The following is a 24,239-nucleotide window of genomic DNA, read 5'->3' on the forward strand; positions in this document are numbered from 1 at the left end:
AAAGGGCTCTGTCTCTGGGCTCTTTGCTGCTGCCAGCCAGGCTCTGACCTCCACTGGCCCTGATTCAGCACAAGGCTGTGGGTCTCCTTGCTCAGGTGACTTGTCCCACTTTGTCTCTGGCTGGCTGTGGGTTTCTATGACACACCCCACGTGGGTTGTTTCTGCTTATCCTACTCTAGACCTCTGTCCTTCCTCATGACTGGAAAGGACCATTAAATCTTTCAGGATTAGCTCTGCCCACCTCTCCCTCCTCTCCCTGATGCCAACAAGACGTCTGTGCCAATTTTACACCATCTCTAGTGCTCAGAATCATCTGAGTTCCTTCCCCTCCCTTACCTTGAGCTAGGCTAATTTCTTCCACGCCCTGTTCTTGCTCATCGATGTCTCCTCTGGCATCTAATCACCTTGGACTCTTCCTCCTTGGCTGAAATTACGAATATCAGATTTTCATCTTTAGGAGAATGGATTGCATCTTTTCTAAGTATCCCACCCTCTGGTCACTGTATATCCCAAGCAGCCATTTTGTGCTTGGTATCTGATGTTGGCACCATCTGCCATTGCCCAAAAATCTGACCCCATGGTTTCTGCTGACTCCTGATCATTGTCTCTTTGTGTCTTTGGTGGTCTTGTGCTAATGGGGAACTGGTTATTTTCCTTGGGACTCTGAAAATTCTTTGAAACCTGGGTGAATACAGGATTTTTCCAGAAAGGATTTTCAACTGCTTTTGATGGGTGCCTGGAGGCTCCAGGGGTCTATGAACCACACTGCAGGAGGCTTTTAGCTTGAGTGTGAAAACCCAGGTGTGTGCGTTTTTTACTGCAAACTGCATGATAGTGCACTGTGGTTCCAGACACAGGGAAGAATTGTTTCTTTTTTTTGTTCTTCTCTAACATTCTAGACAGGCAGTTTCTCTGTGAGACTGTTTACATACACACACATGTGTGTGTGTTACAAGCCTGTATTATGATGTGAGCAGTGTGTGTATGAGCCTGTGTGAATTGTATGTATAGTATATGATGTGTATAAGACTTGTATATGTGAAGGTGTAAGTGTATAGTGTATATGTGTATATGTGGGTATGCATATGTGTATATATGTGCATGTGTGTATGGGTGTGCATATATGTGTGTATGTGGTGTACAAGCCTGTATTATGATGTGAGCAGTGTGTGTATAAGCCTGTGTATATGGTATGTATGGTCTATATGTTAAGGTGTAAATTTATAGTGTATATGTGCATATATGTGTGTATGTGTGTGTGCATGTGTGTGTGTGTGTGTGTGTGTGTGTGTGTGTGTGTGGTGTACAAGCCTGTATTATGACGTGAGTAGTGTGTTATGAGCCTATGTGTATGGTATGTATGGTCTATGGTATGTATGACTTGTATATGTGAAAGTGTAAATGTATAATGTATATGCACATGTGTGAGGTATGTGGGCATGGTGGAGTCCATTGTGGTGAATGACAGTCTGAGTAAGGCTATGTGAGCATGTGAGGGTGTGAAAGCCTGTATGAATGTAGTGTGTTGGTGTGTGGTGTTTGTACGGGTCTGGATCTGTGTGATGTGACCCTGCCTGCCTGTGGCTGTCTATAAGTGTCAATATATGAGAACAGGGTGAAAATACAAGCGTGTGTTGGTGGCATGTGTGGCATGTCAGAGGTATGCTTGCTCACCCTCTAGTCTCCTCACCTTTACTATGTTCTGTGCAGCTTTGGGGTGTCCACCATGTTTGAGGAGACCCCCGCTTTGGGTATTGCTCAGCTCCCCAGAGGAAAGCAGCAGATACTCCCATTGCTCCTTTTAGAATGGAGTTGCACAGTGCTGGGTTCCTCACCTGTTCCATGTCCTGACTGCATGCTCCCCATGTGCTAGCCAGCTCTCAGCCTTGTCAGGAAGAGGAGAGGGCCTAGCATCGAATGCTCAATGAGACAGGAGCCAACATGTCTCATCTCTGGGATGTGACAGAGCACAACCAAGTGTCCCCTGCTGTGCACCAAGGAGTACAGACACATAGTCCTGAGGTCAGGGCACAGACATGGGGTCTGCTAAAGAGTCAGGAATGGCCTCACACAGGAAGAAGTGTGGCCCTTTGCCAGCATTTGGAGAGCGTATTCATCTGAAAGCCATGCTGAAGAGCATTGGGTGGGGCTCTGTCACGCAAGGACAGGCAGGAGCTAGAGGGGAGGAACTGGTTCAGGGAGCCCTGTGGGACAGCACACAGGACACACACCGTGGCTTGGGGTGATAGATCGGTGGCACATAGACACCAAGAGCCTTCTGGGCTGCACTGCTTCCCAAGGGCTCTGGGCACATTATTCATCACTCCACCATCACAAGCCTGCTTCCTCCTGCCTGACCTCTGGTAACTCCTCCTCTACTGGCTGCTCTAGGGTTCAATGGGAGTGTTTTTATTCACCTGGTCTCTGAGAGCTCCCTAGCATCAGACCTCCCATGGCACAGACAGCCCCTCCCTCAGATGACAGCCCCAGTGCCTGGGAGAACCTTGCTCTTCTGGGTGGAGTCTCAGAAGCCCTGTTGTCTGGGGGACAACACTCTATTGCTGTGGTAGGATCTGGGAACAGTTTTCTCCTGGTGGGCATGACATTGTCTCCCATCTGGGGTTGGGAAGCCCATGGGATGGAAATGAGGCTCTGAGACTTAATAGCTAAAAACAGGGTCCCCTTCCAACCCAGGGGTGGGGTGGCAGAAGAGAAAGGAGACATGGCCTGAGTAGATACAACTTCTTGCTCTCAGAGCCAAAGGTTGAGCCTAAGGCAACCTCGAGACATCCTTCCCCTGTGGAGACAGGCCAAGGCTCTGCAGACACACCTGGCTGAGCTTCGGGCATCCACTGAGAGGTAAGCAGATGCGCTCACTGAGCGGTACTTTAGTGGTAGGATGGGGGTCCCTCCTAGGCTGCAGTTGTGCTGGCTTTAGCTGCCCTGTGGGTAGGTGGGTGGATGAGGGGAGAGCGGGAGTTATAGAGAATGTGGGAGGAGGGCAGGGATCGGTCTTCTCTAGATGGGAGGGTGGACATTGGCCTTTGTAGGGTTTCAGAGATCCATCAAGTCTCTTCCCAGTGGCCCTCGACATAACAGCACCCCATTTACACAGAAGGAAATGATAAATACCAGAAGCCAGTATCTTACTCCAAGTTGTCCTTTCTGGTCGGATCCATCCCTGCTCACTATTTTATTTGCCTTTACCCTTGCCATTCTATGGCATATAAACCGACTCACAGCATATGGTAGGGCCTCTCGTGAAACTGTCCATTGTTCATGTGGCCTGCCTCTCCCACTCTGAGGTCTGGCTGACAGCGTGCTGGGCCCCACGCTCAAAGCAGGATCATGAGGCTCAGCCAAGATACTACTCTCATATCCCAGGGGTCTCACAGATGTTCAGGCGGACATGACCCGGACGGCCCAGCGCTTGCATATGGCCTGCCTGAACCTCGACTCCCACCTGCGGCTGACAGCCAGCAGCATGACCAGTGACCTGGAACAGCGGCTGAGGGAGCAGGCTAGGGAGATGCTCCAGCTGCAGGGCCAATGGGCCGCTGAGAAGGTGGCACTTCAAGCCAGGTGAGCCACCAGCTCGGGCTGGCTAATGCAAGGAGGCCCAAGAGGCGCGGGCTTGAGATGAGGTGGGAAGAGTTTTCCAGGTGATTTTCCCCAGCATCCTGACATGGGGCTGCAGATCTGAGTTGGAGAGAGACCATGAAACAGGACAGCAGAGCTTAGAATGGGTGTTTTACTCCCCAAAATAGTGAGAGTTACCAAAGTTCTATAGCAGAGGAGGCATGCAATCAGGATCCAGACTGAACTATATTCTTGGCACTGTAAGGAGGCACAGCATAGGAAGGAGTCCTGATGGACCCGTGGCATCCTCGGGGCCCTCATCGTCACCCTGATCCCCTCTCCAGACTCTCAGAGCAGACACTGCTGGTAGAGAAGCTCTCTGTGCAGAAGGAGCAAGGAGAGAGAGCCATCCTGACACTCAAGTCGGACATCCAGAGACTGGTTTGTGGGGCGGGGAATGAGGAGCTGGGAGCTGGTGCTTTGCCGTGTGTGTCCGCTCGGCTCAGGGGTCTCTGCCCACAGAAATCCCGGCGCAGTGGTGGCCAGCTGGCGGTGGATGAACTGAGGGATGAGGTTGAATCCCTGCACCATGTCCTGGCCAGCATCAAGGAGGTATGGCCTTGCCTGGTGCTTTTCCTGGGTGCAGAAGACCTGTGGGGACCCTGGTTTTAGCTGGTCCTCGTCCAGAAAGTCCTGTTTAACCGTGGCCATGCATTCTCTCTCCTCTTTTGTCTCGCTCTCTGTGACCCAAAGGTGGCCCAGTCAGATGCTATGTGTCCAGAGTTGGCCTGGAGCAGCAGCATTGAAGTCAGGGAAGCACAGGCCCGACTGCGCAGCCCACCTCGGTCTGTATCACCACACCAGCGCATGTCCCCAGCTCGGACCAGCTCTCCAACCAGCCTGCATCCTGCGCTGCAGGCTGTGCAGGCAGCCATTGAAAGGCGGCAGCAGCGGGAACAGGTGGGTGATCACAGCCCACAAGGCCACCAAAGCCACAAATCTTGCCCAGCCCGGGGGGCGGGGGGGGGGGTACTGGTAGCCAGGTCTCTATGGGGCCTGCCCCTGAGCCACACAACCTGGGGAGGGACCTCAGGTGTCTAGAGCCTTTCTAGGGGAATTGCGGTGCTCTGGCTGGCAGCTGGTCCTCACTGAGGGTCTCATTCCCTCGGCAGGAGTTGCGTCTGAGGCTGGAGTCCTCCCAAGAAGAAGCAGCGGGGCTCCGGGAGCAGCTGTCTGGGTACCGGCAGGAACTGCGGACCTCACAGAGGCTTCTGCAGGACAGGGCACAAGAGCATGAGGATCTGCTGGGCCAGCTGGAGGCCCAGAGGCAGGAGGCACAGCTCTCCCAGGCGTCTGTCCATCTCCTGGAAAGGTGAGGGAAGCAGCGAGGCTGGGCAGGGCAGGGCAGGGCGGGGGTGGGGCGGGGAGGGACGGGGGCGGGGCGGGGCGGGGCAGGGCAGGGCAGTTGACCTCTGAGACACCTCACAGCAGGAAAAGGAAAAGGCCACATCTCCATATAAAACCTTCTGGTGTCCAGGCTGCCCCTCAATCTGCACCCCCTTGCCTGCACCCCCTGGCCTGAATTGATTAGCTCCTCCCCCTTTTCTATGCCCCCTATACTGTACCTGATCTAGGCTTCTCTTCCCTAAACACAAAGGCACTGTTTACAGATGCTCTGAGCTCTCTGCGGGGCCAGGCCCATATCCTAGCCCCAGAAGCTCAGGCTTCACCAGGTTCTGTTCTCCTACCGTCCCTGCTCCAGGCTCCCCTCTAGGTGACCTTTCTCTACCAGTGTCCTTTCACCACAGCCAAAAGAACCCCAAGTCTACCCACTCCCCACATACCCTGTGGGTTCCATGGCTCCTTTGCAGTTACCATCTATGGTTCTGAATACTCTCCTCACATGACTCTTTGACCTGGGGCTGGAGGGAATCAGAGCCACAGAATGTGGGGATCTATGGGATGTGCTGGATGCAGGCTAAGGTGTCAGCTGTGGATCTGGAAATCTTCCTCAAGGAGATGTATAATACCCCCAGGGAACAGTGACAGCCATGTTCCCATTTCCCCTTCATCACAAGGATGGGAAACCAACCACACAACCTTCCCAGCTCCTCCAAGGAGCCTGCACAAATTCCAGGTGCTGTGGCACACTAAATGAATATGAATCGGTCCTGTCCTGGAGAGACACAGTGTAGGAGGGCACAGAGGTAGGTACAGCAGGGCAGCATTGCAGAGGGGCAGAAACCCAAGGACAGCAGGGAGAGCTCAGGGAGGGAGGGAGACCTTCCCAGAGAGGAGGCAGTGGTGAGTGGAAGTGTGCAGTGGGCCAGAGTCTATAGGGAGTCTTTTTTTTTTTTTAAAGGCGTGCACCACCACACCCAGCTTTTTCTTTTTCTTTTTTAAGTTTTATTTATTAGTATATGTAAGTACACTGTAGCTGTCTTCAGACACACCAGAAGAGGGCGTCAGATCTCATTACGGGTGGTTGTGAGCCACCATGTGGTTGCTGGGATTTGAACTCAGGACCTCGGGAATAGCAGTCAGTGCTCTTAACCGCTGAGCCATCATAAATTTGACCCTATAGGGAGTCTTAAGTGAGCTGTTCAACAGGCAGAGCCCTGTCACAGAAGAACTATCTTCATCTCCAAAAACAGAGGGCACAAGAGGCCACATGGGAGGGGGCATCTGTAGAGGCAGGGCCAGAACAGAGGGAGATGCTGGGAAGGTATCTGCAGGACATAGCAAGCTGTGTCAGATCCAAAAGACTTCTGGGAAATGGGAGCTGATACTCAAAGGACAGGTGAGAGAAATGTATCTAAAATCTGGAGATCCAGCTGAGTGGCTGTGCACACAGTAGGAGACATGGGCAGAAGCATCCAGAGCCCTGTGGCCACTGCACAGGGGGCATACGCTTGGGTGGTCTAAGACAGATCAAGTAGACACTGGCCGGGGAGGTGTCCCTTTTATGTTGGGGGTTTATAAGGATGGGGGTAGGCATTACCTGTTGGCAAAAAGATGTCTGTGAGGACTGCCCAGGCTGCTCGTATGGCAGAGAGCTGGGCCCTAAGCTCCTTTAAGAGGAGGGAAAGGCCATGTCTCAGATAGTGGCTACTTCATCTCAGGCAGCTAATTAGGGCCTGAGACTTTGGGTCACACAGTGTTGACTTGTCTGAACCGCTTCTGCCTTTGAAGCCCCCAAGGACCCACCCCACCGCTACTGTCCCATACCCACTCACCCCTGGCCGCCCTCCCCAGCAAGTCTTGACGGTCTCAGGTGCTCCACCCCTGAAGCATGGTTGGCTCCTGCTTTTCCCAGGGAGAAAGAAGCCCTGGAGACAACAATGGAGGAGCTGAGGGCCAAGGCAGACATTCGGGAGGCTGAGACCCAGAAGCTGGAGGTCACAAACGCAGAGCTGAGGAGAAGCCTTCTGCTGCGGGCGGAGCAGAAAGCCGAGCTGGCCCAGCAGAGTGAGCGCAGCCTGCGTGAGCTGGAGGCCAGGTGGGTTGTGAGGGGCTGCCGGCCAGCTGGGGTCCCTCAGACTGTGAGACTACAGGTGAGACACCTACAAGGCACCAGGGATGGGGGGAGGGGGGCTCCAGCTCCCCCTGAGCTGGCCATCACACACCCATATCTCTACACCTATACCCACCCCTATCCCTGGCCCTGTGTATACAGACCACCTGTGTGTATACCTCACCCAGGCATAGGACTAGAGGCTGCTCTCAAGGGAGCACCATGCTGCTCTGGGGTTTCCTGGACTTAAAGGTGTTTGTTAGAATTTCCCTGCCTACCAGTTTGCCATGGCATCTCTGAAGAGACCAGTCAACTTTGCCTTTTGGCCCCGGGGCCTCAGCCAGGGCCGTGTGGAACAGCTGGAAGAAAAGGTTTCTGGGCTCAGGAAGGAGCTGGCCACATCCCGGGAGGCACTAAGCTCAATGCAGCTGCAGAGGGACATCTTGGAGACGGAGAAGGAGAGCCTGCATGGTGCCCTGGCCCAGGTATGTGCACAAGGACACATGGTCCTTGCCCCTGCCCTTACCTGTGTGTCCTGGGCCACTACCAGGGCTCCTAGTCACTGCTATTGTGCACTACACTCATCCCTGACCCCTTGCCCCGCTCCCAACCACGCTGGCTGGCTGTGTCTGCTCCTAGGGACAATCCCTGGGCTACCAGTCACCAACTCTAGTCAGAACCTTAATTGTACCGGGAAAACTCTGAGGCCTGTCCCCAGAGACAACTCAGGGTGACCACTGTGCCTCAGGCTGAATCTGGCAATGCTGACTTGGAACTGCTGGTGACACGGCTGAAGGCAGAGGGAATGGAGCAGCAGGACTCACTGGCCAAGATGGCTGCCCTTCTGGAAGGGCTTTCCCAGGACAAAGGCACCCTAAACCATCTGGCACTTCAGGTAAGGAAAGAGCCATGCCTTGGCTTCACCAAGATGTCCCTGAACCTTCTCTGTGGGCTTGTCCTATCTTGCATCCCCCAGATCTCCTTCCTACTTGGACTGAGGCCACCATCCCAAGAGTAGGTGACCAGTGATCCTAGTCAGGTCTGAAGCAGGGACATTAGGATCTCCATGTCAGGCCTGCGTGGGGTTGCTGGCTTGTGGGAACTTGGAGTGTGTGCTCCACAGATTAAATGTATTCCCACCTGCCCTGCAGCTGGAGCAGGAACGGGACCAGCTTCGGGAGCAGCAGAAGATGCTGCAGCAGGAGCAGGCGGGCATGAGAGAGCAGCTGACACAGACGGGACAGCAGCTAGGGCTCATTCGGGCTGAGCGGAGAAGTCTGAAGGAGACATGTGGGCACCTGGAGCAGAAGCAGGACCATCTAGAGAAGCAGGTGGTCCTGCTGGGACAGGAGAATGCCCAGCTCCGGGAGCAGGTGGGCCAGGTGAGATCAGGCTGTCGGTAATCACACATCCTGCCGGGCTATTGCTGATTGTACCTCCGAAGGAGGATGGGAAGGTGGCTTGGTGGATAAAATGCTTGCTTGCACAAACATGAGGAAGTTGGCAAGGATCTACAGGACGGAAGAGCCAACAGCAGTATATATGATTCCCTGTGGGGGCGCCAATGAACAGGGGGCAAGGGGATAGAAAAATTTGAGTCAAGACTGTCCTTCATGTTTGAGTTGGGGTTCCGCTCTGGCCTCTGGTGCTTGGACCATTGAGCTGTCCCACTACTCCTGGGTTTGTTTAGTTCCTGTCTTTTGGTTGTTGGATTTCTTTGGGGTTTTGTTTTGTGTGTGTGTACAGGTGTACATGTGTGCACAGTCATGTAAAGGTCAGAAGACAACCTCATATGTAATTCCTAGGGTCTACCCACCTTGTCCACACACACACCGTTTTTTCATTTTAAAGTGTGTGTTTTGGCCGCATGTCTGTGCACCACATGTGTGCAAGTGCTTGTGGGGGCCAGAAGAGGGCATCCTAAGATTAGGGTTACAGTTATTGGCTGTCATGTGGGTGCTGGGAATTAAACCAGCGTCTTCTGAGAGACCAGCCAGTGCTCTTAACTGCTGAACCCTCTCTCCAGCTCCCATCTACCTTGTTTATAAGACAAGGTCACTCACTGGTCTGGATCCCCAAGATTAAGCTAGACTGGCTGATCTGTAACTTAACTAGAAGGGGTTCTCCAGGCTCTGCTGGCCCTGGGACTACACAGCGTATCACCATGCCCAGATTTTTTTAAAACATGAGTTCTGGGATTGAACTCAGATCATCCTGCCTGTTTGCTGAGCATTATGCCTACTGAGCTCTTTCTCCAGCTCATTCCTCTGCCTTGTGGTAGAGAAGAATCAGCCCGTGTGGCCTGAGTTGAAATAATTTTTGTCTTTTGCAGTGTGTCTTGTGTGGAAACCCTGTCTCCGTTGGGTCTTAGACTTCCAGGGATGTCCAGGCACCCATGTCTCTTGTGGGAAAGCATCACCTCTTTCCATTCTCAGGTCCCCCTCCCCTTATTCTTGCCACCATTCCTCCATTTTTGTTAAAGTATAATTAACATGCAGTGTGGGTAACAGGCAGACCAATGAGTTTGACAGTGGTGTGTGCACCTGGGATGAGAACATGGTTACCGGTCCAGAAGCCTCCCTCACAATCCACAGTGGGGCCCAAATGTCTAAGACCCCAGCAGCCTCTGTTCCAACATGGGGGACCCTACACTGGCTGGGCGGATAACTTGTACCAAGTTTCTCTATATATGTACTCTTTAAGACTCTTCGAGTAGTGTTGCGGCCGCCAGCAGCTCGCAACGTGAACGGTTCGACTGAGAAGGCCGCTCGAGCTGTAAGAGAGGAATCTAGACGGGGCGGAAGAAAAAATGTAGCCAAGACAGTTACTCTGATCAAGGCTCAAATTTTATTGTTGCGACACTAGTTATGAAGGAAGGGGGAGGGGACCCGATTCCCGCCGAATAATCTCTGGTCCAGTAGAAAGGTGCACGGGTGTGGCTCCGCAGGTTCCAGCAGTGGGCGTGGCAGAACGAATGAGCAGGAAGCTCCACCCCTGAGCAAGCAGGTTTCAGGCTGGGGGAGGGGAGACTACAGAGTAGTTACATGTACCATAACTTTTGGCTTTGGCACATAACTCCACATCACAGTGTGAATAAACACGACTACTTTCTCACACACCTATTGTTGGACACCTGTTCTGTTTCTGGCTTAGGCTGTAATACACAAAACTCGTGAAAGCCTTTGCACACCCATTTCTCACTATTCTTGAGCACATGCACACAAGTGAAATTATGACGGTCATTGGGAGGAGTGTGGTGAATTCTGTCATTCTGTCAGCTACTCCTCAGCCTCGAGTATTAGATATCATCTGTTTTAATTTTTAAGCAATCTTCTGCAGGATATTCTATGTATGGAGGTTTTGATTCGTGTTTCCAAGGTAATGAGTGGTCTCAGCACATTTTCATGCACCTGTTGAATCTGTGTCTTTTTCAGGCTTCTGTGTGTTTTCTGAACGTAAATTTTGTATCTTGGTTGTGTCTGTGTAGGAATCTCTCATATATATCAATACACTTTGTCAGATGTTCTGTGAATGTCTTTTCCAACTGGTATCTTGTCTTTCTGTTTTCTTAACAGTACTTTTTGCAAAATATACAACTTTAATTTTGTCAAATTTCTTTTACATTCTTAATCATTGTCTATGTTGCTGTGGTGGACTCATTAGTTTTGTTTGGTTTGCTTTGCTTTTGAGGCAGTAGCCTAGAACTCACGGTGTAGCCCACACTGGCCTCAAGCTTGTAGCAACCCTCCTGCCTTAACTTTCCCAGCTTCTGGGATTATATGCACTAAACAACCTTGCCAGACTTTTTAAAAAATCTTATGATCCATATTTCCTAGAACCTGTGGTTTACCTAGCCCAAGGACAAAGAGTTAGCCTTCCGTGTTTTCACGTGGCCTTAGCTGAGGTCTTCAGTCCATTTCATATCAATGTCACATGGATCTTTAAATATGTTACAACACAAGTCCTTTTGCTCATCTAAGATTCACTGAGTCAGACACTCGCCCAGAAAGACTTTGAGTCAGCCTCTGGGTGACTCCAATATCACCAGAGTGTGAAAATCACAGGTGTGCGGGATGGAGTGGTGCCGCAGACCCTCTGGATCCCTTTGTCTGTGTGGAACGGGTCTCTGGGGCAGGTGGGCAAAGTGTCAGAGGAAATGACAGACAGACCAACAGGAGAGATTGTGTAGAATCTGAATGTATTGTGTCAGGTCGAGCATCAAACTTTTTATACCAAAGGAATAACAAGAAACCAGGCAAAATACAATACACCAAGTTACAGTGACGCAATACAAAAGGAATGTATACATCAAAAGAAGGTGGGGACCAGGCTGCTGCCGCAAAAGAAGGGAGCCAGGTGCAAACTAGTCTATTGTAAAACCCACCACCAGGGGTTCTGCACTGGCAGATCTTATCATGAATACTGCAATACCCCAACACCTATTTCCTGGGTCTACAGAAGAATATACCAACTTGCTTTTAATATGCAATGTAGCCTGTACTGAAGATTTCTATCTCAGTAAGATTCCCTGGCTCTTTCTGCAGACCAGCTGAGCCACTGGCTCTGTCTATTGTAATGCTTAATTAGTAACTGAATAGGTAACTTCCTTTCTGCATTCCTGCCGGATTTCAAGCTCCGATTTCAAGCTTGCAGGCTACTGGGACCTTGGAACACTATAACAGAATTTAATCTTTAAAGGCATTTATAATAAAATATTAAAAGAGAGCTCGTAGATCCATACACCAGACTAACTCGGGAATAGAGTATGAGTATGAGAACACTAAAACTCCAGGAGGTGAGCTTCCTTGAAACTCTCTGCCTTGTAAGTGGCTTTAAGGCTTCACAGCCTGTCAAGCTGACTTGACTGGAGTGTGTGGCAGAGTGGAAATGCGCACTTGCTGTCTTTCAAGCCTGTCTTTACCTGTCCAGGCCCTGCTTCAAAGGCACTCTCATGTTTGGGCTGCCTTGCTGGATGAGTTACTTTCCAGGCACTGTGATAAAACAACTGACAGATTAAATGGTTTGAGTGAGGATATCCCCCCTTAGGCTCATATATTTGAATGCTTAGCCTCCAGTGAGTGGAGCTCTTTGAAAAGATTAGAAGGATTAGGAGGTGTAGCCTTCTTGGAGGAAGTGTGTTACTGGAAGTGGACCTCGAGGTCTCAAAAGTCCATACCAGGCAGCCTTCCCCACCCCTCTCTCTGTGGCACACGGTCCCTCTTTCCTCCCCTAGGTCACAAACAAGAAACAGGCCCTAGAGAAGCAGCTGGCACAGAGCCTGCAGGACCAGGAGGCCCAGATGGACATTCTGCAAGAAGCCCTCCATGAGAAGAACACACTGTCTGAGGAGCGGGCCCAACTACTGGCTAAGCAGGAAGCCTTGGAGAGACATAGCGAGCTTGTGACTAAGGAGGCAGCTGATCTGAGGTACCAGTGCAACCACTCACCAGGGCGCACTTCTCATGATCCTGCCCTCAGACAGCCCATGGTGTTATGACTGCAGAGGTACTATATAGGCACAGTGACATAGGGCAGGGTGTGTCTGCTGTGGGAATATGGTATGGGGTGTGTAGAGAAAAAACATTGTGCCTGTAAGGTGGTTCGGTATTAGATGAGGTGCCCTGGGGTCACCTTCCTGAAGACGGGGGACAACCCTGTCAAACCAGAAACCCAGAAACCCAGATCAGACCAGTAAAAGAAAGATACGCAATTTCTTCCTTAAGAATATGAGTTTGGGGTGGAGCTTCAGGTTGACTGTTTCCAGAGCTTCTACCACTTCAAGGACCCCTTTCCCTCTGCTGTGTGGCTCTGAGATTTCATTCCCAGGGAGACACCTAGAGGTAACAAGAGAGTCCATCTGAAATTTCTGTCTAGCAGATGTTTCCTAGCAGTCCTGGGAGCCAGAGGCATGTAGCTGTGCAATCTAGAGTAGGGTCCACCCATGGTCCGGACATGGAAGTAGGGGAATCCTCATAACCAACAGGGCAACAACCAAAACTGGAAATGTGCCCATGGAGGCGTAGCTTAGGCTGGTCCCATTGCCTCTGCAGAGACCCAAGGCTAGCTGGTGCCTTTTCTCCTCAAAGCCTTCTCAGTCCTGAAGGGCTTCCTGGAAGAGTCTCCTCTAGAACTCCAGATGCTAGGGCCGTGGGGAACTAGAAGGACCCAGACCTTCCACTGCTCATGACAGCCCTCTCTTAATAAAAGCTGGTGCACACATCCCAGAGGCAAATTTGGAGGAGGCTTCCCAGGTGAATGGGAGCAGAGGGGTCCTGGGTCCCGGAAACATATGAGCCTGGTCAGAGCCCTCCGAAGGTGGGATCCAGTCTTGACCTCTGGACCCAGAGGCATGGGTACATGGCAGCCCTGAAGACCCACCAGACAATGTGCCATGATGACCAGCAGAAGCCTTGGTGGCAGGGCTGCTGGGGGCATGCCTGATCCATACGTCTCTCCATTCACGGAGTGCTGACTGCTCTTAGACGGTGAGAGAGGCCAGGCTCCCACCCACACACTGTGCCGCAGCTGACCCACTCCCTGTGTGCCTTCACCTTGTGACACCAGGCTTCTGCACTTGCCTTCAACCACAGTGAGATGATGCTCTTGAGCCTCTGCGGGAAAAGGAGCTGGACAGACCCTCACGTTCCCTGGCTGTGAGCAGACCTCAGAGGCAAATCCAGACATACTCCTATGAGGAGGCTTCAGGGCCGCTCAAAGGAAGGGTGTTCACACATAACGGAGAAAAACTCCCTGGCAGAGGGCATGTTCGCTCACAAAACAGGGAATGTGTAGTGTTACAAAAGGAACATGGTATGGCATGGCAGACAGTGAGGTTTCTAGGGTGTGAAGCCTGGGCCCAGAGGACTTTTCCCTCACACATCAAGGGGTCCTGGTAGGTTTCTGGTGCTCTTCAGAACAATACAGGGGTTGTGGTGAAACTGTCAAACCGGTCAAAGGCCCTGGCCCCACCACCCATGGACAGCATACCTTGCGGCTGTGTTATGGAATGTTCCTGGTGAGGCCAGAGCTCAGTGACAAACCATGCTGGCGGTGCTGGGTTAGTCAGTCCCTGCTGGGCTGACCGTCAGCAAGTCAAGCTGTTTTCAGTAACCCACACAGGAAGTTGGTCACAGGTGATGTTGTGGGTTGCTACACCTCATTCCATGTGTTTTCTGAACGATGACCTCTGCACACAGATACACCAGGCTACTTTCTCCCCACTGCCTGCAACACTCTAGGTCTGTTGGTTGTCCTGGGCGATCTCTCCCTTGCTGAGCGCATGATGCTGCATGCGTTAGATGCACCGTGATGACTACAACATTTTCCCCTTTGCTGGCATTTCAGCCAAGTGCAGCTCACAGCCTGTGTAAAGCTATAGTGGGCATTCTGATTCTGGCTGTCAGGTGTCTCTAGAATTGGCACCTGGGTGAGGTATTGCCAGGGCAAGGTCAGCATGCTTAGTCTCCCCCAGCACTCCCTTGCTAACACTAGGCATGATTTCCTCTAAGTCTTTGTTAATCTGCTGTATGATTAATGACACTATCTAGCCATAGTTCAAATCTCCCTGGGCCCTAATCTCTCCTGGATAAGTACATTTCACATGCTTTTGTCTATTTGATATTTGCTTTGTAACTGTTATTTTTCTCATTTTGCTAACTTTGTTAGTGATTGGCCAGAACTCTTTGTATATGATAGATACTTATCCCTATGTTTAAATACTAAATATAGATTTTTTTTCTCCCAATTCTGCCCCTTGTAATCTTCTGTTTTTCATGTTTAAAGATCAATTTCTTAAGTTAGAGGCAACGTGATGGGTTTCATTATCTGCCCTTTCCTTCCAAGCTGATTTATGGAATCTCTTCTGTGGAAAACTATTCCTCCCGCCTTTAAGTGTATCCAGATCTGTTGGCCTCTTTTTCCCCCCTTCTGGCTTTCATGTCAGGCTTAAGGAGATTAAAATATCCTCTGTATTTGTTCTATTTTTATAGTTCTGAGTTATTCTGCTGTGACTTGTTTATTTTGTTTCATTTCTGGCTTTGGTTTTTCATTTGGCCTGAAATGTGTTTTCGAATATGGCATTATGATTGGTTCTTACATGTGAAAACTAAGGAGACACCTCAGGACCATGTGGATTATGTGCCTGCTATCTGATGCTTCACCACAGGGCTGAGAGGAACTCTCTGGAGAACAGCCTCTTTGAGGCCCAGCGACTGACAACGCAGTTGCAGACCCAGCAGGAACAGCTAGAAGGAAAGGCCGAGGCTGCTCAGCTCGCTCGCCGGGCCTTGCAAGGTGCTACATAGGTGGACTCTCTGCCCACCCTCCCCCCAAGTCACTGTTGGAAGGAACTCAGTCCCTATAACCAACTCTGAGCTAAGACATGAGGTGTAGCCACAGGGTTGGTATGGAGGCCTCCTGCCCTCTACTCATTCGTGGTACCCACGCCCCCACTTAACTTACCCACCATGTGCTAGCCACACCCACCTCTTAAGTGGGTGGTTTTAAGGGAGAGGGAGCACCGTGATGACACATCTGACCCTTCACAGTGGAAATAGAGCGGCTGAAAAGTGACTGGGAAGTCCGAGAGACAAAGCTGCAGTTGCACCTGGGACAGCTGCAGCAGCAGGCTGCGCAGCAAGAGCAAGAGGCACAGCTGGCCTTGGAGCGCCAGGAGCTGGCGCACACAGAGGACCTGGCCCGGCTGCACAGGGAGAAGGTCTGTCTTCCGGGGTCTACTTGGCCACTCCCTAGTGGTCTGCCATGTCCTCCCAGCAAGCAGAGGTAGCAGAGCAGAGAGAAGAGGGTCCTGGCTGCTCTTCATGGTCTAAGAGGTCAGGGAAGGTCTTGTATGGTGTCCAGAAAGGACCGCTGATGTCCAAGGCAGGCTCCTGCTCACAGAGGGACCCTAGAGGACCCAATGCCTTGGCCTCAGGCTGGTAGAGCAAAGCTTCATGATCATCAGGACTGTACCACTCACTAGTTAGGCTCCTGGGGGTATTCTGTGTTACATCTTGTTCTTCACCTATCCATCCATCCATCCATCCATCCATCCATCCATCCATCCATCTACCTGTCAACACATTTACCCATCCATATAGACACCCACCCACCTATCTATCCATACATCCATCTAAACACATCCACCCATCCTCCATCTATAAGAATATCCATTGACTTGTCCAGCCATCCGTCTATCTGTCCAGCCATCCGTCCATCCATCCATCCATCTGCCCATGCCCCTGCACCACTGGCACATGGTAGAGATTCAGGAGCACCTTAAGACCTGCTGGATTTTAGTAGATGCTGAGACCCATAGAGACCCTTCGCAGCTTCTGTTTGGGGGACCCTATAGAGAAGACATAGAGAGAGTTGATGGCTGGACCACCAACCCCTAGCTCTTCAGAAGCTAGAAAGTTTAATTCAGAGCCTCCAGCGCCAACCAGTCTCCCATTCCTGATCTCACAACCTATCCTTTGCCTTGGCCAGGACACCCTCAGTTTATCACTGGCAGAGGAGAAAGAGGCGGCTGCCCGGTGGATGGAACAACAGAAAGAGCTGTTGACAAGAAGTGCAGCCGACAGGGAGGCGCTGCAGGGGGAGATTCAGAACCTGAAGCAGGAGCGAGACGAGAGCCTCCTTCAGCTGGAGCACGAGATGCAGCAGGTGATGCAGCTGGGCCATCGGGGCCCTTACCTGCCTTACTTTCTTCTTGGTCACAGCACCAGGGCTGCACTGAAGCCTCCACAGCTTTGTCTGCTGCATGAATGCTGGTGAACAGACATCCACCCACCTACTCATCCATCTATACACCCATCCACTTAGTCACATGCCCATATACCAGTCATCCATCTATACACCCAGTCATCATCCCCTGTGTACCAACATGCATATATCTATACATTTATATATTTCCTTGCATGCATGTCCATCCCACCTGCCCATCCATGCATTTAAATGTTCTTACATTCACTTATCCATCTTCCTTCTACTTACTTGACTAAACATCTTTATTTCTATGCTCACGGATCTCTAATCACATACATGGCCACCCAAAAATATACACAGGAATCCACCCACCCATCCATTAACTTGCCCAGCCATGCATCTGTCAACTTACATGGCCATCCACCTATCTACCCACTGAGTTGTCCTTCTGACTAGCTACACTGTCAGCTATTTATCCATGTGTCTGTCAGCTCACTCACCCAGTCAGCCAGTCACCCATCAATTGCAGGGTTCAGCCACATAGCTCTCATCCAACCTGACCATTCCTCCACCCCACAGGTCTAGATGCTGAGTCTAAAAGGTTATCCTTGAGCCCAGGCTTCTCCAAGGAAATGAGCCACTATAAAGAATTCATTGCTGAGTAAATTGAACAGAAAAGTGTACACACACACACACACACACACACACACACACACACAGTATGCATGCCATCACAATGAGCAAGGACAATGACCTCCTTGCATCAATCACAGATTACAAGGACAGAAGAGGTGGGGTTTATTGTCAGATTGTGCCTCTAATTGACTGTCAGCATCCTAGAGCACAAACTCTTACAATCCTGTTTGACTGGTAGGAGATTGAGATGTGCACATGTTGATCTCCTGCCCGAAGCCACACAGAGTACCTCTGGGCATGGGAGCCATGGTTTTAGATGTATGCCTCTCTGTGTCCTATGCTGGAGGAAGCTGAGGCATCGCCAGAGGGGCAGGGCGCTGAGACGGGAGCAAGAGGCTGGGATGAGAACATTCAGGGGTGTCTGTGATGTGTGTGTCTGTGTGGCTGCCAGAATCTGTAGGAGCTAGATGGCTAGAAACGCAGAGGAGCCCTGAAGGTCCTACACACCAGGTTCAAGTAATGGAAAGCACGGGCTAGTCCTGAGCAGGAGAATATAAAGGTGTCTGGGTCATAAGGCTGGAGTCGGGGAGGCCAGAGAGAGCCTGAAACTGATGCTGCATCTGTGGAGGATCCAGAGCCACTTGGAACACAGCAGCATCACCCCCATGGGTATATGAGAAAAGACTCTAGGAGGCAGCGTGTATGGGGCAGTGGTCAAGGCCCCGTGCAGTCCCTCACTGCCACCTGAGACCACCCACCAGGCCATACTACCTATTCTCATCAGACTGCAGCTCCCTGGTTTCACAAACAGCCTCCAAGAGAAGAGATTCCGTGAAAGAGGAGAACAGGCTAAGAAGACGGCTTCTAGTGGTTTCTCTGAACCCACATCATGGCCACAAAAACATTGTGCTCTAGTGCTAGGATACAGAAAGCCAGGCATGTGGGCAACGGTCACCACAGCAGCCAGTGGGCTTTTCCTGGCTCTCTGCCCCTCGTGTCAGGCCGCCAATGTGAAGAAGCATTCTATGTGGGGAAGACCTACACGCCATACCCTCCTGGAGGGAACTGACGTCGTCCATGCTTCAGGAGACCTCAAGCAAAAAGAGAGAGTCTGCATGGACCGAATCTCAAAGGAACAAGACAGCTGATGATGAAGGACCAAGTGTTCTGCTGGGCCTGAACTGGGACCTGCTACCTCACTGCGGTGAAAGCCACACTCTGTCCTTCAGGAGGTTTTGCCTAAAATGTCAACAAGTATTTTCTTGCCGTGCCCATTAGTGAGAAGGCAGATCAAGGTCCCAAACTTCAAAGGACTCACAGGCCAAGGGTGAGCAGGTTCCCAAAACAAGATGAAACAAAGCAAGCCGAGAGGGAAAGGGTCTGTGAGGAGCACAGTTTTTTTTTGTTTTGTTTTGTTTTGTTTTGTTGTTTAATTATTCAAAATATGGAGAGAGTCACCACCTCTCTTCCTCCGAGACTCTTGTCATTCTTCAATTTATCAGCAATGCAACCCATCCTAGCTGCCAGGGGTCAGTGCAGACCCCAAAGGTTAGAGGTACAGAGGCTGGAAGCTAAGGGGGTGCTCCCCTTTATCCATACTGATAACCAGAATGGCTACAAGAGTGGGGAATGTTCCTACCCTCAACTAGGGATTCGGCAGAAGGGCTGGAACACTAAGGAAGATGCTATGCTTGATGCCATAGTTCTTATCTCAGACATTGCAACTAGGGCAAACCAGAGAACCAGTTTGATTTCAGCTTCCAGTACTCCCAGAGAACCAGTTTGGCCCATCACTCTCCCAGCCTGTCTGTGTTCACCAACCAGGACTCTCCCCGAGCTGGTATCCAGGGCTCTTGGAGCTCCCTTGCCTAGCATTATCAATGATCCAAGTGAGACATGGCTGAAGTCTGTTTCCAGCCCCACTGCCCTGGAGCTGGGTCTCTCTGAGTCAGGTTGCTATATCCTGTTCATGCCCTTAGTGATCCGGGCATTCCTGATTTTAGTGGCTTCTTCCTGCTCACTGTAGGAAGCCGTTACCAAGAACAATAGGAAATCATGATACACCTGTCTGCCTGATGAAAACCAGGATTCTCACCGTGGAAAGTCGGGAGCAGCAGGAAGGCTTGCTGGGCACCCAAAGGGAGGGTGGAAGATGGAGTATGTTAGGAGATGTGAGCTCAGGCCATCGTTTGCCTGGTGACAGGGCATGCAAACAAAAGCTGGTAATCCAGGCAGAGAACTTAGGGGAGCATTCTGTTGTGCCTCAGAGGGAGCCCCAGTTCCCCAGCTCCCTCACATGTACTCTCTTTCCTCATGTTCAGGCCCTGTCTCTGAAGGATGCAGAGAAGAGCCTGCTGAGCAAGGAGCTCTCTGGAGCTCACCGAGAGCTGGAACGGGCCCGGCAGGAGGCCCAGAACCAGCAAGTCCAAGCTGAGGTGAGCCCCACTGACAGATTCTAGCCAAGGACCAGACAACTGCCTGGTTGTGGATAGCCAAGCAAGTCTTGGCAGGGCCCCCGGAATAATCCCTTTCTGTCTGGCCCTGGAAGTAGAGTCCCCTCTTTGTGTCTTCATGAGTGTTGTGTCCCCCTGGTGCTGGAAAAAGCTACGATCTCAATGGCAGAAATAGCCAAGTGATTATGGCTGTGTGTGACCCAGTCCCTGCCAGCGGTGGCTACAGGCACTGGATCTGGCACTCCCAGGAATCAGAGCTGATCAAGACTGACAAGCTGGGCCATACACTGGGTAGCAACAGCTAGGGGAGGATTAGACCCAGGCCTATGTCCCTTCCTTCCGATCCACACAGCACGAGCTTTGCCTGGCTGTGCTCAAGCTGACTCTAGTGAAGTCCAGTTGTGGGCAGACATAGATCTACTCCTGCCCACTGGTGGAGATGGCCTGTAAGTGAGGAGCTGTGGCCAGCCTTTGACTCTTAGGCAGCTGCTCGGTTGCCCACGTGGACAGTGAGAGCAGACCACCCAGCTGGAATGGGAGGCAGGTGTGTGGAGGGGACGAGGCCTTGGGAAGGGTGTCCTGGTGATGCTGACGGAAGAAGGCAGGGGCTGATCCCTGGTGCTGTGTGGTAGGAAATGGTGTCGCAGTGAGGTGTGATACCTCTCCCCCCCTCCAAATATACACACTTGTTGCAGGATTTTCTCTGTCCAATCACATTAGGGCAGTGGCAGACCTATGATTGGACAGGAAAAGGGAGGCGGAGCTAGGAGTTTGGGGGACAGGGGGAGATAGCGAGGTAGGAGGAGGGGAGAAGGAGAGAAGTCAACATGGAGACAGATGAACAGGAAGACGATCCTGATCCGGCACGGTTTTAGACAGCCACAAGTAGCTAAGATGTTCACAAGGTTAGAATAATTGGGTTAAAGCTTTATCTTTATCAACTGGCTCAGAAATTATTGTACTGGCATCTTGTAAATTGTGGTCTTATTGTTATATAAATCTGATTGGATAATTAAGCTTTAAGAGTCGCGTTTCTACTGGGGAACTAGGTGTTGTGATGGCTGATGGGAGGGGTGGGGGCGTTGCGTGGAAGCGAGAGAAACTCGCTTGCTCAGCAGTGAGAACACGCAGAGCGGGACCCCACCGGGGCATAGTGTTGTGGCCCACCAGTACCGGTATTAGAGTGAGAACACAGACCAGTGGGGCAGAAAAGATGACAGAGTGACTTTTTTAATATTTCCCGCAACACACTCTGACCACCCCCATTACAGAATAGGACAACCTAAGGGGTACCCAGTCCCCAGGAGCTTCCCCTGGCTCCTGTCCCCTCTGCTCCATCTCCTCTCACCCCCAGTGCCTCACCAGGGCTGCACAGCACTTCCCTGGCACAGGCCTGGAGTGGTCCTCAATCTGTGCCTACACTCTTCCTAACACGCCGAACCCTTACCCATCTCCTCCCTATGGGTAGGAAAGCATCCTGAGACCCTGGAAGTTGCCATCTCCTGCTTATAGACTGGCCTCTGCAGGAGCCAACCCTGGCTTCTGGAGCCTTCTTTCATGCTGGCCAAGTCTCCCTCTGGGCTAGGGACCAGGCCTTCTAGCCAGGAGGGCTCCTCTGGGAGCTCATTAAGGGTTCTTTTGCCACCTCAGCTTAGAAAATGGAAATTAAAACCCACTGAGAGAGGGGAAGTGCAGCCAAGGAACCCCAGCTGTGGGGTGACATGGCACTGAGCCACTGATGGGTGGAGGGGCCCTCTGGCCTGAGTCATCACTGCCTCCAGGAGCTGGTCCCCAAGATTCGCAAGGAACTGCAATCTCACTGAGCAAGCACTTCTGGACTATGTGGGCACCGGGCCATGGCCTGGGTATCCTAGGGGCACCAAGCCATGTCCTGGCCATCCTAGGAGCACCGAGCCATGACCTGGCCATCCTAGGGGCACCGAGCTATGACCTAGCTATCCTAGGTACCAGTTGAGAAGGAGGGGAGGGGCCAAGGACCAGAGCAAATGGTGGGGCTGATGGCAGCCTTTGTACAGCAGTAACCCTGCAGTGGCCTGCAGAATGCAGGTGTGGGAGTGAGGGTCTCCATGTAGTACTGGTGCCTCTGTGTAGCACCGCAGGCTCTGGAGGGTTCCCGAAGCCACCGATAACCCGGCTCTTCTGCCTAGATGGTTCCACCCCCAGTCTGGCACAGTAGCCTATGGGAGGAATGAGTGTTTTCTTCCAAATGCTGAGGACCTAGAGTCCTGTCAAAGAAGCACATAGGCCTAGGATGGACCCTAGAGTGAGTAGGGAAGACCCCTAACCCAGAAGTGCACTGGGCCTCAGTACGGCAGTTGTCAAGGTGAGCAGACTAACATCTTTGTCTGTGAACAAAGTGCTTCAAACTGAACCTGGAAGCTGGTGCCTAGAGGACCCCTGACTCCTTTGTGCTCATCAGTCAGGAGACCCCAGGAGAGGCGATTATAGGCTGTGACATGACAGGGCAGCAGACCTGGGCTGAACTGAGTTTCCAGCACCGTCACAATCTCAAAGCTACCATGGCGACATTCTGCAGATGTGACTGCGCACATATGTTTAGAGATTGCAGGGTGGTAGATGTCCCCTATTGTCACCTACCCACTGGGAAATTCAAGAAGCCAAGTGCTGGGTGGACAGGACATATATGGTGATCAGTACCCAGTCCCTTACCACAGCTCTCTATTGGAGTGTGGCCTTCTCATCCCACACGGGCCAACAATGACCATACTGGATACTGTAGGTCTCAGAGCCGGGACTTAGAATGCTCCATGTCCAGCCAGAGCTGGGTGACCCAAGTGACCAGAAGGCTGCACTGGGGGGGTGGAGGCTCATCCCAGATCCATTGCCTGGCCAGGTGACCCCACACGCGAATGCCACTGAGACCAGGGCATCTTGACTTGCTAAGCAGTTGCTCCTGCCCCCTCTCTACATAAAATGGACTGAACAGGAATTTCAGGCAAAAAGGGACACCTGAGCCCCTAAGCTGGGCCTCGTCCACTCGCTCACCACAGACATTGCTTGGGGATCCCTGAAGAAAAGCCAAGAGCTGTGACTATGTGGCTGCGGAGCACCGGCTCTGGCATGTGGAGCTTATCAGAGCATTCATCCCACATGCTTGTCTCAAGGCCTGGCAGTCAGGCCTCGGACCAGCCTCCCTCAAATCCAGTGGTCTCCCCACCCCCCAGGCTACCGTTACCACCATGACCAAAGAGCTGAGAACCCTCCAGGTCCAGTTTGAAGAGGCCATCTCTACCCACCAGAGAGAAGCTGACACTCTGAGGGAGAAGCTCCGTGAGATAGCGGCCGAGCGAAGCAGCGTGAGGAGAGAGGTGAGACGGGGTCTCTAGAGGAGCGTGAGGAGGACCCTGAGAGAGCAGGAATGCAGGAGGAGGGAGAATATCCCAGGACCAGGAGGAGACAAATGACTGCCCCCATTCGGTCTGGCAACCAGAGGCATCTCTCAGAGTAGTGAAATTGTGCCTGGCTCCTGACCTCAGCTGGAGAAAGCTGGCCCTGGCCTAATAGAAGGTATTATTTCTAGCCCAGAGTCGTAGATCTGGCTTCAAAAGGACTAGACCTGACAGAGCAGAGCCATTACTGCGAGAAAGCAAAGCTACCATAGCTTGCTATAAGTAGATGTAAGGCCCCATCATGGCCACCACCGGGCCTGCCTCACCCCAGAAAGGCCACAGAGCACCTCACCTGTGCTCCTGTTGGGATAGCTAAAGGCTGACTAACTACCCAAGGAGGCTAGCCATGGACAACTGGCTAGAAGCACATAACACAGGTCCCAGTGCCTCCACAGCCTAACCTTCACTTCTACACAATTCAGGGACTGGGACTCAGATGTAGGGAGCTGTATCCTCCCAAAGACTCTCAAGGCCACTGTGACACAGGGGTGGGAGGGCTCTAGCTAAGAAATCTATCCACCTAAGGAGCCATGGGGAATCCCCGGAGAGTTAGACTCTGCCTGCATAAGAGGCCTAGACTCCATATTGGATGGAGTAAAGTGGAAGGATGCTGAGTTTAGGAAACCCAGGGAACAAAGGCAGGAAAAGTAGGATAGTGGTGGGATTTTCAGGGACAGTCATGGGCCCTGATGCTCACACCAGGGCTCCAGGAGCCACATGATCATGACAGGGTGAGGGGCAGTCTTAGGCGGGGCCAGAGGAGGCCACAGCTAGGCCAGGCAGGGGCCCAGCGGGCAGCAGATGGAAAGGTGTTTCTGAGGAGTTCTGACAGGACTTGGGGGCGCCTGGGAGAGGCAAGGGCAGGAGGGTGTGTGGACTGAGATGGAGGGGGGGGTCAGCCAGAACCCAGGTGGGGCCTGT

At 51.9% G+C, this 24,239-nt stretch overlaps 1 protein-coding gene across 11 annotated transcripts in view; it reads left to right on the forward strand.

Moving 5' to 3' along the window:
* The window catches only part of Crocc2 (ciliary rootlet coiled-coil, rootletin family member 2), a 62,645-nt gene that overhangs the window by 17,718 nt on the left and 20,688 nt on the right, over positions 1 to 24,239 (forward strand). For 10 of the 11 annotated variants that reach the window (XR_003956157.1, XR_003956159.1, XM_006529983.2 and 7 more), the window contains 16 exons: positions 2,756 to 2,859; positions 3,385 to 3,582; positions 3,924 to 4,020; positions 4,102 to 4,191; positions 4,333 to 4,539; positions 4,752 to 4,951; positions 6,896 to 7,078; positions 7,434 to 7,578; positions 7,842 to 7,988; positions 8,245 to 8,475; positions 12,327 to 12,520; positions 15,258 to 15,385; positions 15,640 to 15,809; positions 16,580 to 16,756; positions 19,756 to 19,869; positions 23,094 to 23,237. Coding sequence is in view for 9 of the 11 variants with exons in the window: in XM_006529983.2 (XP_006530046.1) it covers positions 2,756 to 2,859; positions 3,385 to 3,582; positions 3,924 to 4,020; positions 4,102 to 4,191; positions 4,333 to 4,539; positions 4,752 to 4,951; positions 6,896 to 7,078; positions 7,434 to 7,578; positions 7,842 to 7,988; positions 8,245 to 8,475; positions 12,327 to 12,520; positions 15,258 to 15,385; positions 15,640 to 15,809; positions 16,580 to 16,756; positions 19,756 to 19,869; positions 23,094 to 23,237 (2,529 nt within the window). In the remaining 2 variants the exon portion in view is untranslated. Of the gene's footprint in view, positions 1 to 2,162; positions 2,567 to 2,755; positions 2,860 to 3,384; positions 3,583 to 3,923; positions 4,021 to 4,101; positions 4,192 to 4,332; positions 4,540 to 4,751; positions 4,952 to 6,895; positions 7,079 to 7,433; positions 7,579 to 7,841; positions 7,989 to 8,244; positions 8,476 to 12,326; positions 12,521 to 15,257; positions 15,386 to 15,639; positions 15,810 to 16,579; positions 16,757 to 19,755; positions 19,870 to 23,093; positions 23,238 to 24,239 lie in introns of those variants that run through there. The other variant, XM_006529992.2, reaches the window with a different exon arrangement.

Source organism: Mus musculus, chromosome 1, assembly GCF_000001635.26.
Source record: "Mus musculus strain C57BL/6J chromosome 1, GRCm38.p6 C57BL/6J".
NCBI classification, from domain to species: Eukaryota; Metazoa; Chordata; class Mammalia; order Rodentia; family Muridae; genus Mus; species Mus musculus.